We start from the raw sequence: 16526 nt of genomic DNA, 5'->3' as shown, positions 1-16526 counted from the left end.
GTGACTTCTGCCCAAGAATCATTTTCAGGCGGAGTTCTCTATCTTTATGGGCCCTGGATTTTAATTTGGAACAGTGGGCACATTTGAGGAATAAGGGACCCCCCCCAGGTATTTTATACACTGGGAGTGACCATCCGACATAGGGATGGCGTCCTTGCATGCAGTGCACCACTTAAATCCTGGGGAACCAGGCATATTAGCGTTGGCTGGAGACTAAGAGGAACAAGCGGGAACAATTTTTGTTTTTTTAAAAGGGATGAACTTATCTAGTAACTACAGTGCTAAAGTAAGGGGAAAAAAGGATGTAGAATGGGTAAGAGAAAAAGTTTTAACGAGTCTGCTGTAGGTCCAACTCCGGCCGGGGACAGTAGAGAAGGAACTGAGGAGTTCGGCCACACATGCGCACTATTAAGACAAGACTAGTATGTGAGGCAGGCTCCGTGCATGTGTGGCCGATAAGGGTACTGCTGTAAAAATCTCCGAACGGCAGCACAGGGGCACACCAACACCTACAGTGGAGCACCCACAGGGACACCTCTCAAAGAAGAACTGAATGTCTCTCATTCTTTTGCCGGGAGCCTGAAGGACATTCACCAGCTCACCGCTGCAGCAATGTGCTGGTTATCAAAAACTTAGATATAAATTTGTAGTTGTTGCTACCTACCCAAACCATACAAAAGAAGATGATGATATTTACATGCTGGAGGCTATGTGTGGACAGACCAGGAGTGGTTGTTCTCACAGTGAAGCAGTGTAAAAGGTACCCCAGATTGGAGAATTGAGGGGACACAGTTGTCCACCTGTCTAGATTGTACCCTGAGGAATGTCACATATATAAACTAGGGAATAGAAAGTAAGAGGGAGATATTCTGTATTCAGTATTAGCAACATCATTACTACAATACTGTATCCAGTTCTGGAGTCCACACTCTAAAAGAATGCTGAAAAATTGGAAAGGGTTCAGAGAGGAGCTACAAGAATGAGTCAAGGCCTGGAAAACCTGCGTAACACTAAAAGATTTAGGAAGTTCAGTCCACTTAGCTTATCAAAGTGAAGATTAAGTGGCAACTTGATCAGTCTACGTCACCTACATAGGGAGAAGATTTCTGATGCTAAAGGGCTCCTTTAAATTAGCAGACAAAGGCATAACAAGAAAAATGGCAGGAAGCTGAAGTCAGCAAACTTCACACTGGAAATAAGCAGCACATTTAACCATGGGGATTATTAGTCACTAGAACACATTATCAAGAAATGTGGTAAACTGTTCATCATTTGGAGGCTAAACACATCCAACTTGATTTCTAAAAGACATACTGTCAGGGTTCCCTCCCCACTCTGAACTCTAGGGTACAGATGTGGGGACCTGCATGAAAGACCCCCTAAGCTTATTTCTACCAGCTTAGGTTAAAAATTTCCCCAAGGCACAAATCTCTATTTGTTCTTGGACTGAGGTATGCTGCCACCACCAAGTGATTTAACAAAGAACCAGGAAAAAGGACCTCTTGGAGTTCCTCTTCCCCTAGCAATCCTCCCAAGCCCTTACACCCCCTTTCCTGGGGAGGCTTGAGAATAATATCCTAATCAGTTGGTTACAAAATGATCAAAGACCCAAATCCCTGGGTCTTGGAACAATGGGAAAAAAATCAATCAGGTTCTTAAAAGAAAGATTTTATTTAAAAAAAAAAGTAAAAATCATCTCTGTAAAATCAGGATGGAAAATACTTTACAGGGTATTCAGATTCAAAACACAGAGGATTCCCCTCTGGGCAAAACCTTAAAGTTACAGAAAACAGGAATAAACCTCTCTCTTAGCACAGGGAAAATTCACAAGCAAAACAAAAGATAAGCCAGGCAAGGCAGATTAGTTTACCTATACTGGTTGCAATATTGGAGACTTGGATTAGGATGGGTTGTAGAAGATGGATTTCTGTCTGGCCCCTCTCAGTCCCAAGAGAGAATGGCCACAGAAACAAAGAACCCCAAACAAACCCTCTCTCCCCACCCCCACCAGATTTGAAAGTACCTTTTGTCCCAATTGGTTCCTTTGGTCAGGTGCCAACCAAGTTATTTGAGCTTCTTAACCCCTTACAGGTAAGGAGGAATTTTAGGCTACCCTTATGGTTATGACACATAATGTAGCTCAAACACATCTTCTGGCCTTAGAATCAATAAATAATTAACACTTTCATGCCACCTCTCATGTTCTGGAGCCTGCCTCAAGGCACCCAAGAACATAATTCATCTTCACGTTCCACTGTGACATTGAACAGCAAACCAGATAACAACATCTGTTTTAATAATGCTTAGACTGTCAACTTTCTAATGTATTTATTGTTAGAGTTTTGAACATGTCTTAAAGTGTTTGCACATGATTTACAAGTCCACGATTATGTGGATTTTGAATCGTGGGAGAAGAAATGCCAGTCATGCTGAAGTTATGGTAAACAGAGGAGAAACCTTTGAAGAACCCCTAATGTAACATTAAATGTCCAAATTCTACATTTTAAAAGTTGATACTGTAGTTTGACAGACAACTTTATCTCACTTTACTACAGCAAGGTTTCTGATGTGCCTTAAAGAGTTTGTAAATGATTGGATGTTTTTGAAGCAGTATTACATATATATTGTTCCAAGATTTTATAGATATTGCTTCTGTCTTTTCCTTTGTGCTTTGGATGGGGGTGTATGGAAACATTCTCTGTACTGATTGTCTCTTTTCTTCTTTACAGAGAAAGGAGGAACAAAGTAGTTTGCACGTATATAGTGCTTTACAGGTTCAAAGCACTGTATCCGACTGATGTAAACTGATCTTTACAATATCCCTGTAAGGCAGGGAATTATGCTTAGCAGCATTTCCCAGCTATAATATGGGGAAAGCACAGTTTTTCCCAAGGTCAGCCAGGATGAGAACTCAGCCATTCCTGGCTCCCAGTCCTGTGCGCTAGTTACCACTAGTCTGCTAGTACCTCAGAACACCACATGCAAATTTCCACTGGTATGGTTGGATATGGTTGAGAAGATAGAGTACTGTTACTTCTGCTAGCTTCAAAAGTATCTCACACTCAAAGTAAATCATGCAAATTTGGCTTTTAGATTACAGTTTACATTTAATTGAGAATATAACAAGTAGGACCAATTCTTGTTCAAGTTTGATTTTATCCTCAGCCCAAAATATTTAATAGCAGACTTCTCTCACCTTGAGAATCAGTCCAATAAGATTATAAATCAGCAATTGTAATAGCTAAGAAATGTATTACATTGTTAGACACAACATGTCCTGCCAACATTTAAGTCAGGATGTAATCTGATAACAAGGAATCTATTATTTGAAAAATTAGGACAAATCCTAGCAAAAAGATGATAAACATTGAGACACAAATTTATGCTGATCTTGTTTATATTGCCTTAACATTCTGTTAAACCAAAATGAGGAATTTTCCTTAAGTATAAGAGACTTCTATAATAACAATTGCTTAGAAGATAGGAAACATTCCAGAAGGCCTATGAGATTTCTGTTGTGTGAACTCTAGTCAACCTGACACAACTTGTTATAAAGTTATAGGAAAAAATAGACAAATGACAGAATGGACACTTGCCATTTTTTTTAAAGCAATTTGAGTGTTTTGTCATGTTTATGACCCTGTATTTTGTACAGTTCTTTACTAAAATGAATTAATGTTTAATATATAAATTAAATATTAAAATATGACATTCAGAATGGGATCTGAATGCTAAAGAGGCACCAAAAGGGTATTTTTAACTTACCAAAAATTAATGCCAAACCATGGGAAGTCCCCACTGCTATCAGACTTGACGCTGCCTGAACAGAACATGGAGAAAAGTTAAATTTTGAAATAGTGAACTGCCACAAGTCCATGATTTAAACCCAGTCAGCATCTTTATTGCTGCTGACCAAAGTTAATAAGCAAAGGGAAAACCATTTTAGAAAGCTAGACAGCAGTGTACGTTACAGCAAGCTTCCCACAGACAAGTAACAAATACATACAATTCAAAATATCTGTATCAACCACCCATCACAAGACTGCTATTAAAATACAATTTTACAGCTCCCTAACTGCGATGATCCCGCCCAGCTCCAACCCTGGAGGGGGACCCCTCTCCCAGCTCCCAGCCACTGGGCAATGGGGTCCCTGGAGCTCCCAGTCACTACAGCGGGGGCGGGGCGGGGGAGTGCAACAGGGTGCTGGACCCTCCTCTCTCCTCATTTTGTCAGGGATGTTTTAGTAAACGTCAAGGACAGGTCGCAACCTTCGTGACTGATTGATTTATTGTCCATGACCTGTCCCTGATTTTTACTAAAAATATCCAAGACAAAATCGTAGCCCTAATTATTTATTTCTGTCTAAATGACGACTGGTAGGGAGGACATATCAAGGGAAACTTGGCATTGACATTTGCCAATCTTTTACCTCACATACAATGGGAAAATATTAGTGCCTAAGTTCACGTATACACTACAGCTTAAGCCGTATAAACCACCCCCCTGAGCAACGTAAGTTACGCAGACCTAAGCACCGGTGTGGGCAGCGCTATGTTGGCGAGAGAGCTCTCTCCAACCAGCTTAGAGCGTCTGCACAAGCAGCAGCACCACTGTAAGCTCGGTAGTGTAGCCGTAGCCTAACGAGCCTTGGTCATGGTCTGAAAAAAGGTAGAAAGTTGTGGGACAGGTGATCAACAGAAGCTTCCCAAATGACAATGCCCTCAACGTGACAATAGTGGGGGTGAGGGAAGAGGGTAGAACTCCACTGCAATAAGTGAGGTGTCTCAGGCTACTCCTTCTGCCCTGCATGCTTAAGATTCTGAGTGTGAATCAATGCCACCTTCTGGGAGAAGGCATAGGATGAAAACGTCAAAGTTTCAATACTGCACTATGGAGTATGAGGGATGGACCACAGATGTAACAGGACGTTTTACTATACTGTACTTTACAGTTCTTTCAGTACTTACTATTGCAGTAGGTAAACCAGCATCCACTTTGTCCTACAGTGACAGAAAAGTCATTATTAATAAAGTAAAAGGAGGCAGGGCTCCTTCCCTGTGTACATTTCTGTTCAGTCAGTACAGCTGAACTTTTGGAGGATCGCTCTGTGCTGCGTCTCATACACACAGTGCTCCAATAGCAGCACCAACACGACAATGAGGAGACTACGCCAGCAGCATGGTGTGGTCCTGCCTGTGGAACTGTCCCACAGAAGGCAGGAGCGAAGCTGTGGGAATAGGTACAGAACCCCATGATTCTATGGGAAATTTAAACCCCCCAAAGTGAAGAGGGTTATTTGCACCCACTCCAAAGAAAAAAGATCGAGATACACAATTAGCTTTAGCCTGCCACATGAAAAATATTCACTTTCAGTTAAGATTGCTCAACTGCATTTCTTATTAATGCAATTTAATAGAAGTCGAGAAATCACCAGCTGCACCAGCATTAAGATTCAAACCAAACTAAATGAAAAGAACCGTTACTTACCCTATGGTTCTTTGAGATGGATTGTCCATACCGATTCTACTCGTGGTGCACATCTGCCCCATGCATGCGAGATTGTATTTTTCTTTTTTTAATAACAATATCCTTTGTGCCCCTTAAAGATGGGGCTTAAAAGGCAGGGCAGCCTCAATCACAACTCATTTCCTTTGCCAATAAGAATCCCAGAAAGAGGGACCCTGATTAGCAGGGATGTAGAGCAGATCATGGCATCTGTGTGGACATAAGGTACAGAGAGCAGGCTGCCATCGGTTCAAAGAGGGTACCCCAACAGACCAGTTAGAACCAAGTCGCAATCCCAGAAAGGGGGAGTCTCCTAGACTGTGGGAGACCCTTGAGAAATTTTGATACCATAGGGTGAACATACATAACGTAACCCTGCACCCATGAGTAATCTGCAAAGATGGCCACCACGTGTACCCTAATCAAGCCCAGATGGAAAATCTTTTCCACTTTGCAGCACAAGTGAGTCTGGTAGAGGGCTTCCTGCTCTGTAGGAAGACCTCCTAGACCTCAGATGAACGGTCTCTCTCTAGGGGGGGTTAATCCAGCCAGCATCCACACAGTCAGATGCAGTGAAGCCAGGTTCAGGTACAGTAACCGGCCCTTATTTTGAGAAAGTATGTTGGGAAGGAAAGGTAGGGTTATGGGTGGGTCCACAAAAGTTCACCTGAGAACCAGAACTGTCTGGGTCTTGCTGGGACTATCAAGATGACACAGTCCAAGTCCTGCCCGAGTTTCTTGAGGACTCTGAGGATTGTGTGAACATGCACTAAAGTACAGAGGAGCCATGGGAGGAGAAATGCACCCATCTGCAAACCTGGGCCTACTCCGTACCCCCAAGAGCAGAATGCCTAACACTTGCTGTTCTTATACATCATAAAATAGACCCATCGACAGCTATCCCAACTTCAGAAAGATGCTGTGTATAACAGAATTGCTGAGGAACCGTTAGTAACTCTTTCAGAAGTCCTGTTGAGACAATCTGCGAAGGTGTTTCACAGTCCAGGAAGGGGAATAGACTCATGTGATTTGGTGGACTAAGCACCATTCCAACAGATGCAACACTTCCTGGCAGAGTGGAGATAACTTTGCCCCTCTCTGCATGTTGGTGTAGTAATTCACAGTGGTGTCATCAGTGACTACATGGACAGGGAGACATTAGAGAAGAGGAAAGAAAGCCTTGCAGGTGAGTCACATTGCCCTGAACTCCATACGTTCATATGCAGCAAGCTCTCAAACAGTCATACTTTTCCTTGGGCTTTTAAATGGCCAAAATAGCTCTCCACTACAAAATGGAAGCACCTGTTATTACTATCTTGGTGGCAACAGAGAGAGACTGGAACGGATCTGTACACCAGTTTTAAAAAGATGGGGACTTCTACAGGGACAGTGATAAGCTGGTCCATGCCGCATTTTCTGGGTGGATATATATGGATTTCAACCAGCTTTCTAGCAGCTAGAGGTGAAGATGCTGTGCAACATAAATACACACTTCCATACATCCCATGAGTTTAAGATACGACTTCGCTGGTGTTCTAGGGTACTTGCAGAGCTGGTTGATAGAATCTGCCATGGTTGGAAAGCACTATTCATTTGACAAGCTCTTGCAGACTTGCAGTCCACTGGAGCCCAGATAAACTGTATAGATTAGGTCAGGGTCACAGAAGGCTTGTTCCTGTTGACCCTGAGACTCAGGGAGCTGAAGAAACAAAGGACTGTGTAAATGAAGTTTTTGACTTTTTAAATCCCTGAACAAGCCAATTTTACAGGTAAGGACATACTTACATTTGTACTCCCAGTCTGCACAGAGGGGCAGCTACTCCTTTGTGAAGACGGGACTGGGGGAGGGCGGCGATGGACGGAGGCAAATGTTGAGAGGCCAAAAGGCAGTAACTCCTTGTACTGGCACTGACAGGTCCCAACCAAAAATCTGAGCTTGGTGAATGGAGATGTGAAAGATAGAGAGCCACAAACCAGTCCAATGGATCCAGGGAGGGGAATACAGCAGTTAAAGTAACCATACGGAATCTGAAATGTCGTACGGAGACATGGAGATGTCCGAGGTAGAGGATGGAAATTCAACCCCTCTTCTTCTATTCCCACTACTTTTTCATTCCAAAGAAGCCTCTTCTTTTTAATTCCAAAAGTACTTCCTCCACAGCTCCAAGTCATATTAAGGAGTTCACTTTCTGTTCCAAAAAAAGGACACTTGTGAAAGCATTCCCTGAAAGGAGATGGGGAAGGAGGTAGGCAGAAACTGAATGGAACACCCTTGACTAACTACCTTGAGGACCCACAGGTCTGAGGTTATTCTCATCCAGTTCCTCAGGAAGAAGGTTCTCAAAAGGGGTGGATGGGGAAAGGACGAACCATAAAACGTTCTGCCAGGCTCTCAACACTCACATCAAAACCAGTTCTTTAAGGAGGTGCAGCACGTGGGATGGAGGAGGATTGAGCAACGTCTGTGGAACCTCTGTCTCTTGCATGGAGGCTCAGAAAACTGTTATGTGTAGGACTGACTTGGATTTGCTGATTTCTCTGTGATGTAAAAACACAATGTGGGAACACAAAGGCCCAATGGTTGAAGAGTCGCCTTAGTGCACTTAAGACTGATGTGTTGTCTGTAGGGTTGGGGGGGATGGAGAAGATCGGTAACCTCAAAACAGGAGGTCCTCTTGTGGTTTTGACTTCCCATTGGATTTCAGGTGTCTGGACCCAGGAAGCAGGTCTCATGGCAATGCCAGATGCCATGGTCTCTGCCACCATATCCAAGCAGGTCCTGGTGGCCAGCTACACCTCTACCATCAAGGTCTTCACTCCTCCTAGTGTTCTCCTGTGGCAAATTGTTCAGGAGGTTTGAGAATCGCTCCCAAAGGAGGAAAAGAAAATTTAAAAAAATCAAGCTTTGAAAGCAAAACTTGATAATTAGCCACCCTCAACTGGAGGCTGACAAGAATAGACATTGTGGCCAAACAGGTAAACTTTTGGGGGCGGAGCTCCCTCTTGTTTAGATTTCTCCTGGACCACCAGTAGTCAGGTGTCAGGTTTTGGAAGAAACCCTCAAATCCCCTCACAGGGGGGCTAGCATTTCCTATCTGCTTTGAGGTAGGTGGAATGAAGGTGGGAGTATGCCAGATCTCCTTCACCAGCAAAAGATCACCCTCATTTTTGAGCATTGCTATCCAGCCCACCTTGCAATGTGGAGAACATCCAAAAATTTATCTTTTTTCTTCCTGAATTATCTCAGATAGAACGTCCAAAAGGATTGCTGAGAACTTTGAGGAGATCCTGGAAAATTTTAAACTCATCTTGTGAGACTGAAGAAGATACATTAACAGCTTCACCCAGAGCCAAGGAAGCTTGTTGAGGAGGTTGGTGGTTCCTGGACAGGAGAAAGTTGGTCTTTCCAACTGAAGTACTCCTCCGCTGTGTTTGGGGAAGTGGAGCAGTTAGAGGAGGCTAAAATTGTTTCCTCAGAGAAGGGGGTATTGGTTGAGAAACAAAAGAAGTGGGTCTCTTCCAGAGTAGGAGTTCATGCCCAAGGGAGGCCAATAATGGCCAGAGTTGTTAAACTGTAGAGGATATTGTGACGAAGATGCTCTTTGGAATCTACTATGTTCATCTTTATAGTACTCTCTGGGCTGTCCACTAAATGCCCACTGTCTCACCCAGGGAGGAGATCGGGATCTGGAGGTAGAGGAGCCCCCAGTGCATTCAAGTGAGGACAAGCAGACATAGGTCTCCTCCAGAGAGAGGCAGTCCTGTCCAGGCTATCAGGTCTGCACGGTACCAGATGGAACAAAGCCAAAGTAGACAGCTGATTCAAGACATCTCTCAAAATGGTCCAAGAGAGGAGACTGGTACCAGACTGATGAAAAGTTCCACCAGTACCAGGATGTTTGGTACCAAGTGGACAGCAGTGCCAAGGAAGTGCTCAGTGATGTGGTAGGTGGTAGTCACCAAGGGTCTTGGTGCTAGAGCACATAGTGCAGATGCCATGCCAGAAGCACCGCAGTCCTTTTGGAATGGAGTCATCGTTGATACCAACGCACCAGGGCAGGGCTCGAGGCTGCACTTCCTAGCAGAGGGAGCTTGAGAAGATCTGAGTCCCATACTCAATGAAGGACGGCAAATTTGCATCTGACGTCCTGATTGCAGTGGTGCTTCTTTTCTCCCTCTCCCTGGTGCCTGAATGCCATCTGTGGGAGGAGAATGCAGGAGACGTAGAGGTGGTACCACAGCTAGCCAGCGCTGAGAACAGGAGCAGTTGAGCTTTCCCAGGCTTCTTGGGGACAACAGACTGGGGTTGCATGGACATCTCCATCAAGAATAACGCAGCCTTGTCTCTCTGTTCTTGAGGATCTTTTTAGCATATCAAGCAATGCTATGTTGTGTCCCTCTCCCAGGCAGGTGAGACATCTGCAGTGCACATCATTAGTGGGCAGAGTGGAGTTGCATGAGGGGCAGGTATTAAAGATGGGAGACTTGAAAGTCACCAAGATGAACAAAAATAAATAAAAACCAAAGTTTAAGAAAGCTAAACGAGTTCACAAGTGAGACAGGAGAAACTGTTGCTCGAAGACACAGACAGTACTAGTGTTTCTTCTTACCACCCATGGCACGATGGAACTGAGTGACAATTACAGCTGCCTTACCACTTATGTCCTCGGCTTCGGTGGCCGGGAGGGCACAAGGGAGCAGCCACAGCCGACATTCCTTTTTTTTTTTTAAAACTGATTTCATGCACATGGGGTGTACATGCACCAGGAGTAGAATCTGTGTGGATAATTACTAACATATTTTACCACAAAATTAAATCTTGCTACCTCAATGCACTCTAGCTCATCACTAACACTGGCAGACCAGGTGCCAGATCATGCGAAAGCCTAGGCATCAGCTGAGAACTGTCAAACTCACAGCTGGAAGCTAGCCAATTCACTTGTATTTATACTAATACAGAAGTGATAGTTAAATGCATAAGAATGCATTTGGTGTTTAAACTTCAAAAAAACTAATTGGATATTACATGCATTGTTTTCACTTATCTGAATCCTGTTATAATGTAATAGCAAACATTTATATTGTATATATTCTTGTAACTAAATAACCCATCAAATAAGAAAGAAGCCTTGTGTAATCCAAATTAAGAACTAACAGGAATGTGCTAATTCTTGTGCATTGAAGGCAATCAGTCAGTGTGTGATGATCAAAAATGCAAAACATGCTCCTTTCTCTCTGCAGATTACTACATCTTTACTGTCATTTGGAATTAGACTGCAACTCATCTGTACATATTTTTACCTGCTTTAACCTCTCAGTAACTCTCATTCCTTTTTCTTAGCTAATAAACCTTTAGTTAGCATACTATAGAACTGGCTGCCAGCATTGCTTTTGGTGTGAGACCTGGGATGTAAATCTACCTGGGTGACTGGTCTCTTGAGAGTAACACCAAAAATCACAAATATTCCAGGTAAGTGACCATTTATCACATAGCACTACTTGCCTTGGTGGCACGATAGACTGGAGCGTCTAACAGGACTGTCTGCAATTCCCTTATAAAACTGCTGAAGTACTTTGGGAGTTCACATTTGGTACTTGATTGGTGAGATCTAATTACAGACACTACCAGTCTGGGGTGTCTGCCTTGCTTTTTACAGTCTGCCCTGAGGCAGGCACTCACAGTTATGAGCCATTCCAGACAGCATGACAGTCATGACCAAAACAAAACTCCCTTTTATTTCCAATATATAGCATCCCACTTGGCATACATTCAAATCCACAAAAACAAGCAGCTTTAACTCTGATCTCAGACAGACACTTCCTCTGGGTCAGTGTAGCAGTACAGTCATACTGTGTTTTATGTGGCAAGACTGAGGTCAGAGTTAATATAGTCCACCTGACTAAGACTGTAAAAAAGTGGATGCATGCATTATAGCCAATGAGGCTTATAAGGGCAGGGATCAGTCAGATCATAAGCTGATTCAGTATCATCATCCATTTAATGAAGCAAAATAGTGCTGAAAGAATCTTTTTTTTTTTTTTTTTTTTGGCAGAAAACATTCTAAGTACGTTTCAGAACAGCAAGGCAAGTCTATTTGGTTAGCACAACAGCTAGCTTTCCTACTATTTAGTTAATCAGAGATTTCAAGAAAAGTTACCCCTTCCCCTTCAGTGGTTCATAAACTTTTTTCCTAATGAAAAGGTGATATTTTCAGTCTTCGTATCATTACTATTGTCATGGGGGAGTTCCCTCTGATCTGTCTTTATTTAAGAATACTTTAGCCATTTACTTTTCTTTATAACTAGATGTAGTGATTAGACTGGACTGGAACACAGGTTTATATTTCATTGAACTTTTTCTTTGAGATGAATTCTTTAACAGCCATTTCCTTTGGGACTCACTTTCCTTCCAGAGGCTGTGGATGAGCACTGCGAGAAACCAGCTTTCCTGACTCAATGCACCACTCCTTTGCCTCTTCATTAAGCTCAGAGGTACAGAATATTACTTGAAGCTACGAGCGCACAGTGTGAAACTAGAAAAGGAGTACTTGTGGCACCTTAGAGACTAACCGATTTATTTGAGCATAAGCTTTCGTGAGCTACAGCTCACTTCGTCGGATGATGCATCCGACAAAGTGAGCTGTAGCTCACGAAAGCTTATGCTCAAATAAATCGGTTAGTCTCTAAGGTGCCACAAGTACTCCTTTTCTTTTTGCGAATACAGACTAACACGGCTGTTACTCTGAAACCTGTCAGTGTGAAACTGATGAAGTAGAACTCTACACACTTCTTACCAGAGTAGCTACTGTTTTTATTTACCAATTTATATTCTCATTCCTGTTCATTGTAATGAATAAGACACTTACTGCAGCAGATACTATTTGGGCAGAAATTCCTTTCAGAAGAGAAAGACGGACAACCGATCCATGAAGAGAGAAAGAATCAGGGAGTTTTTTCTTTCTAAGAAGAGTAAAAACGTTAGTCCAGAATAAATCCTACCATCTGAGTTTATAGGAAAAAGTTACTAACAGTTGCAATCACCTCATTCACCACACACTATCCAAACCATGCAATGAGAGAGGCAGGAACATATTTTCACAAATGATATGGAGTGAGGTTTGGGACCCTGCCTTGAATTGTACCCACTTTGTCAGACAGATTCCACAAGCACTTGTATGTCAAGTGAGAAATCTATTCAACTTTCTGATGCACACAGGCACAAAACCAAAGGGAAAGAGATTTTTAATACAAAACCTGCCTTGTTAAAAAGTTAGTGTGTCTGCTTTGTCTTTTTGTTAACCCTTCAATTTGACCAAATATTAACAGCCCTCCAAAAAGATCATTTTCAGGCTTTTAAGAATTCTCTCCATTTCAAATGATTTCCTCGCCAAACACTGAAACATCAGAACTATTAATAAAAGGTTGCAAATGATTATTTTCACACTTCATATTTGAAAATGGCTGAAATGTTCCTGCTCATTTTTATTTAATAATCACCACCCTTGGGCAGAGATTAGATATGGAAAGTTTCAGCCTGAAAAGTGAAAGTTTGAGAAATTACAAGGAGCTGAACATGGCCCATTAGAATAGGGACAGCCAGGCAATCTTAACTATAGGTGTTATGCATTAACACAGATTTTAAAATTTAATTGAACTCTTAGGTTGAACAGTTTCATTTGATTTGAAAGTTAACAATGTTTTTAAATCAGCCAAGAACAGTAAAACTGGAAACTTATTTTTCCCCATAAACGAATTCAAGCATATTTTATTAAAGTGTTACTGTATATACAATATAATGTACTAATAAAGCCCCACTGACACAGGGCCTCATTGTGATGCTATAAATTAACTGTAAATTCCTACATATACACAGATTTTCAAAAATGGCCTCTGAGAACTCCTGGGTGCTCAGCACTTCTGAGTGAGGACACACATTTAGGATCTCACATGTGGACTTTGTTAAGATTTTCAAAAAATAGATGCCTACGTTTTTTTAGTACGGCTTATGGCTATTGTCAAAGACCACGTACCCTGAAGTTAGCTTGGCCTAAAGCCTGCAGCAAGGCCTTGTGGTTTCTGCAGTACTTCTGTACAGCAAACTGGAAATACTACAACACTTCAGGCAAACTGAATTTGATAAAAACTTGTTTTTAACCTATGAAAATAGCCAGTATGTCATTTTATCTTATTTGACTTTACATTCAAATCATTTTATTTTGCCCCAATCATTTTTCATCTAATCTTATATTAATAACCACTGCACTGTGCAAATTTTCAGGGGGCAGCTGGAACTTTTGGCCCCAGAGAAGGAACCAGGAGTGGTTTGGGATTGTGGGGCTAGAACATCTGGTACAAATAATCAACCGTTAAATTGGTTAAATAATCAACAATACAAAGTTGCCCTCTAAACCGTGATTAAGTTAACACTCCACTAAAGAGAGGGAACAGTTCACATACTCTCAAAAAACACTGTTTCTGGATGTCTACACACAAATTCATCAATTACACTGTTCACATTTGGAAGGTTTTCTTTACAACCACAATAGATAATTTTTTAAATTTAAAATAAGCCATGAAAGTCTAGATTCTGGTACACAGTTCTGCAAGTTTTCACAGCCCACTGCAGCATATAAAGAGCCATGGTGCAAAATGTCTATCTTTCTGTCTAGTGGATCCTTTAGGAAGAAGTAGCCTGTGGCAGAATTACTTTTCTTTGTCCACATCATCCATTTTTAATACCTGCACTGGGGTTTGATCCCATCAGAGTTTACAAAAAGTATATTGAGGGATTTTCCTCTTAATGGTGGGTTTTTCCCCCCAATAAGATAACAAAAAGATTAGGTTTTTATTGAGAAAACTGGTTCTTTTATATGAAAAATATTTCAACACAGAAGTTTGGATGGTTCTTTCCTTGGTATTGTTCTAAATGTCTTTTGAATAGTAGACCACATTTCTAGTTTACAATTCAATACCTGCTAGCTTGTCCCATTGGATCTCATACTAATCCCATGGATTGAATAGACTTGAGTGTAGGTCAGAAAATATAGTTGTGTGGTGCTCAGTGAAATATGATAAATCAGTTCCAATACTCATGACACACATCTTTCTGACACCATCTTTGAGATTTAGAACTGCCCAACTTATCAGTTACCTTTTCGAGTGCGTCCTGTCCCCACTGTCCGAGCTTGCCAAGGAAGATGTGTCATAGGAGTGAGTGTCAATATTATCAATGTTTAAAAGAGAGGGATCCTCAAGAACGAAAGACTCCTCTTCATCATCAGTCTGAAAGAAAAGCAACAATTTGGTAAACATGACAGACAAAACAGATGAGTCACCTCTAATGGAGTTCTCAGGCTGTTGATGCCAAGGTCACGCTTCCTTGCACTTAGAACATATAGGGAGCCACAGTGCTTTATAAACAACCATCCAGAAAGATGCCAGTTACAAGGGGTAACCAGTTTTTCTTGGAGTACTTGTGTTACTAGTAGAGATCCCCACTGCTGGAGTCTGACAGGGACTGACTCTCAGAAGATGTAGGGGCCAGAGTCTAGAATGTGCAGTCAATGTTCAAAGTGGAAATAAGAAGCCAATTCTTAAAGGTAAATAATTAAGACTGGAACAGATTATTAAGGGGCACGGTAAATTCTCAACCACTTGTAGTCTTAATATCAAGAATGGGCAGTTTTCTAGAAGACTTGCACTAGTTCAACCAAAAGCTATAGGGTTTCATGCATGGATCACTGGGTGAAATTCTCTGGCTTATATCATGTAGCAGATTAGATTAGATCATCATAATGCTCCCTTCTGGCCATAAAACCTACTAATTTAAGTACATAAAAACAAAACACTAAACCAAACTGAGCCACAGATCTTGAGGATAAATCTAGGGAGCTGTGTGTCAAAGTAAGGCCAGAGGCACTACAGAGATCCACAGTAAAAACAAAATTACCTAAAAGTAAGTCTCAGCGTATGCCTTGGCTCTAGACCTCCAGGAAACATGATGTTGCTCCATTTTTTAATATTTGAAGGTGGTGGTGGGGGTGGGGAATTGTTTTTATATATAAAGACTCTTGCTCTAGTAAGGGAGAGGCAGAAAGATTGTAACAACCTTACCATTCCCAAAGTTATTTGTGTGGGAATCTATATACTGAAAAACAACACACAAAAATTCACGGATATAAATGAACCTGCCCTACTCACCCAATTAACTGCTGCAACATGCACTGATGTATAATACATGCCACCATATATACACACTATGCATATACACAGAGAGCACACAAACAATATTTTGGTGCCTAGATATAACAATACTACAAGAGTAGTCTCTGTATCAAATGACAACACAATATTGCATCAAACTGTATTTATCCATTTATAACATTTACCTACATACCTAGTGTTCTGTGACTACGTATCTATTCACAAGTATGCCCAATTGTGTTTCTACCTACCTGTAAATATTTTCTAAAAATACAAGTATCTTAGAAATATAAGATGGCATCATCTGAGTAGAAAACACAAAATCTAAGTGCATCACACTGGGTTCAGAGTAATTACTACACAGTTTGTGTATTTTGACAACCACAGAAAGACAAAATATTCAATTTCATTGTAATTTAGAGAGAATTTATTAATATGAACAATTCTGTTTGTTTCAATATTTTGGAACACTACAGTATATGACTGGGTTTCTTAACTCTTAAAAAGGTACTCACCTCATTTAATATGCTTTCCAGTGTTGGAGGGGTATCAACCTGGGGAATATCAAACTCTTTGTCATCTATCTAAATAAAAAAGAAAAACAACAGATTGAGTTTAGCCTCTTTATTCTACCTTCCAAACACATTTTTACACAGACCCAGAATGTACTTCACTTCGCAACTTTCTGAAGACAGACTGGAGCATGATGTACAGTAGAATTTCAGAGTTACAAACTGACCAGTCAAACACACACTTCAGTTGGAACCAGAAGCATACAATCAGGCAGCAGCAGAGACCCAAAAAAAAACAAATACAG

At 41.4% G+C, this 16526-nt stretch overlaps 1 protein-coding gene across 3 annotated transcripts in view; it reads right to left on the bottom strand.

The window, feature by feature from the left end:
* VPS8 (VPS8 subunit of CORVET complex) overlaps positions 1 to 16526 on the bottom strand; it is a 229822-nt gene that overhangs the window by 208826 nt on the left and 4470 nt on the right. For all 3 annotated transcript variants that reach the window (XM_077825651.1, XM_077825653.1, XM_077825652.1), the window contains exons 2-6: positions 16225 to 16293; positions 14658 to 14788; positions 12373 to 12466; positions 4969 to 5001; positions 3766 to 3820 (exon numbers count right to left, since the gene is read on the bottom strand). In XM_077825651.1, coding sequence (XP_077681777.1) covers positions 3766 to 3820; positions 4969 to 5001; positions 12373 to 12466; positions 14658 to 14788; positions 16225 to 16293 — 382 coding nt within the window. The remainder of the gene's footprint in view (positions 1 to 3765; positions 3821 to 4968; positions 5002 to 12372; positions 12467 to 14657; positions 14789 to 16224; positions 16294 to 16526) is intronic.

The sequence above is a fragment of the Eretmochelys imbricata genome, chromosome 9 (assembly GCF_965152235.1).
Source record: "Eretmochelys imbricata isolate rEreImb1 chromosome 9, rEreImb1.hap1, whole genome shotgun sequence".
NCBI lineage: Eukaryota > Metazoa > Chordata > Testudines > Cheloniidae > Eretmochelys > Eretmochelys imbricata.
This window is presented reverse-complemented; position numbering and strand designations above follow the sequence as displayed.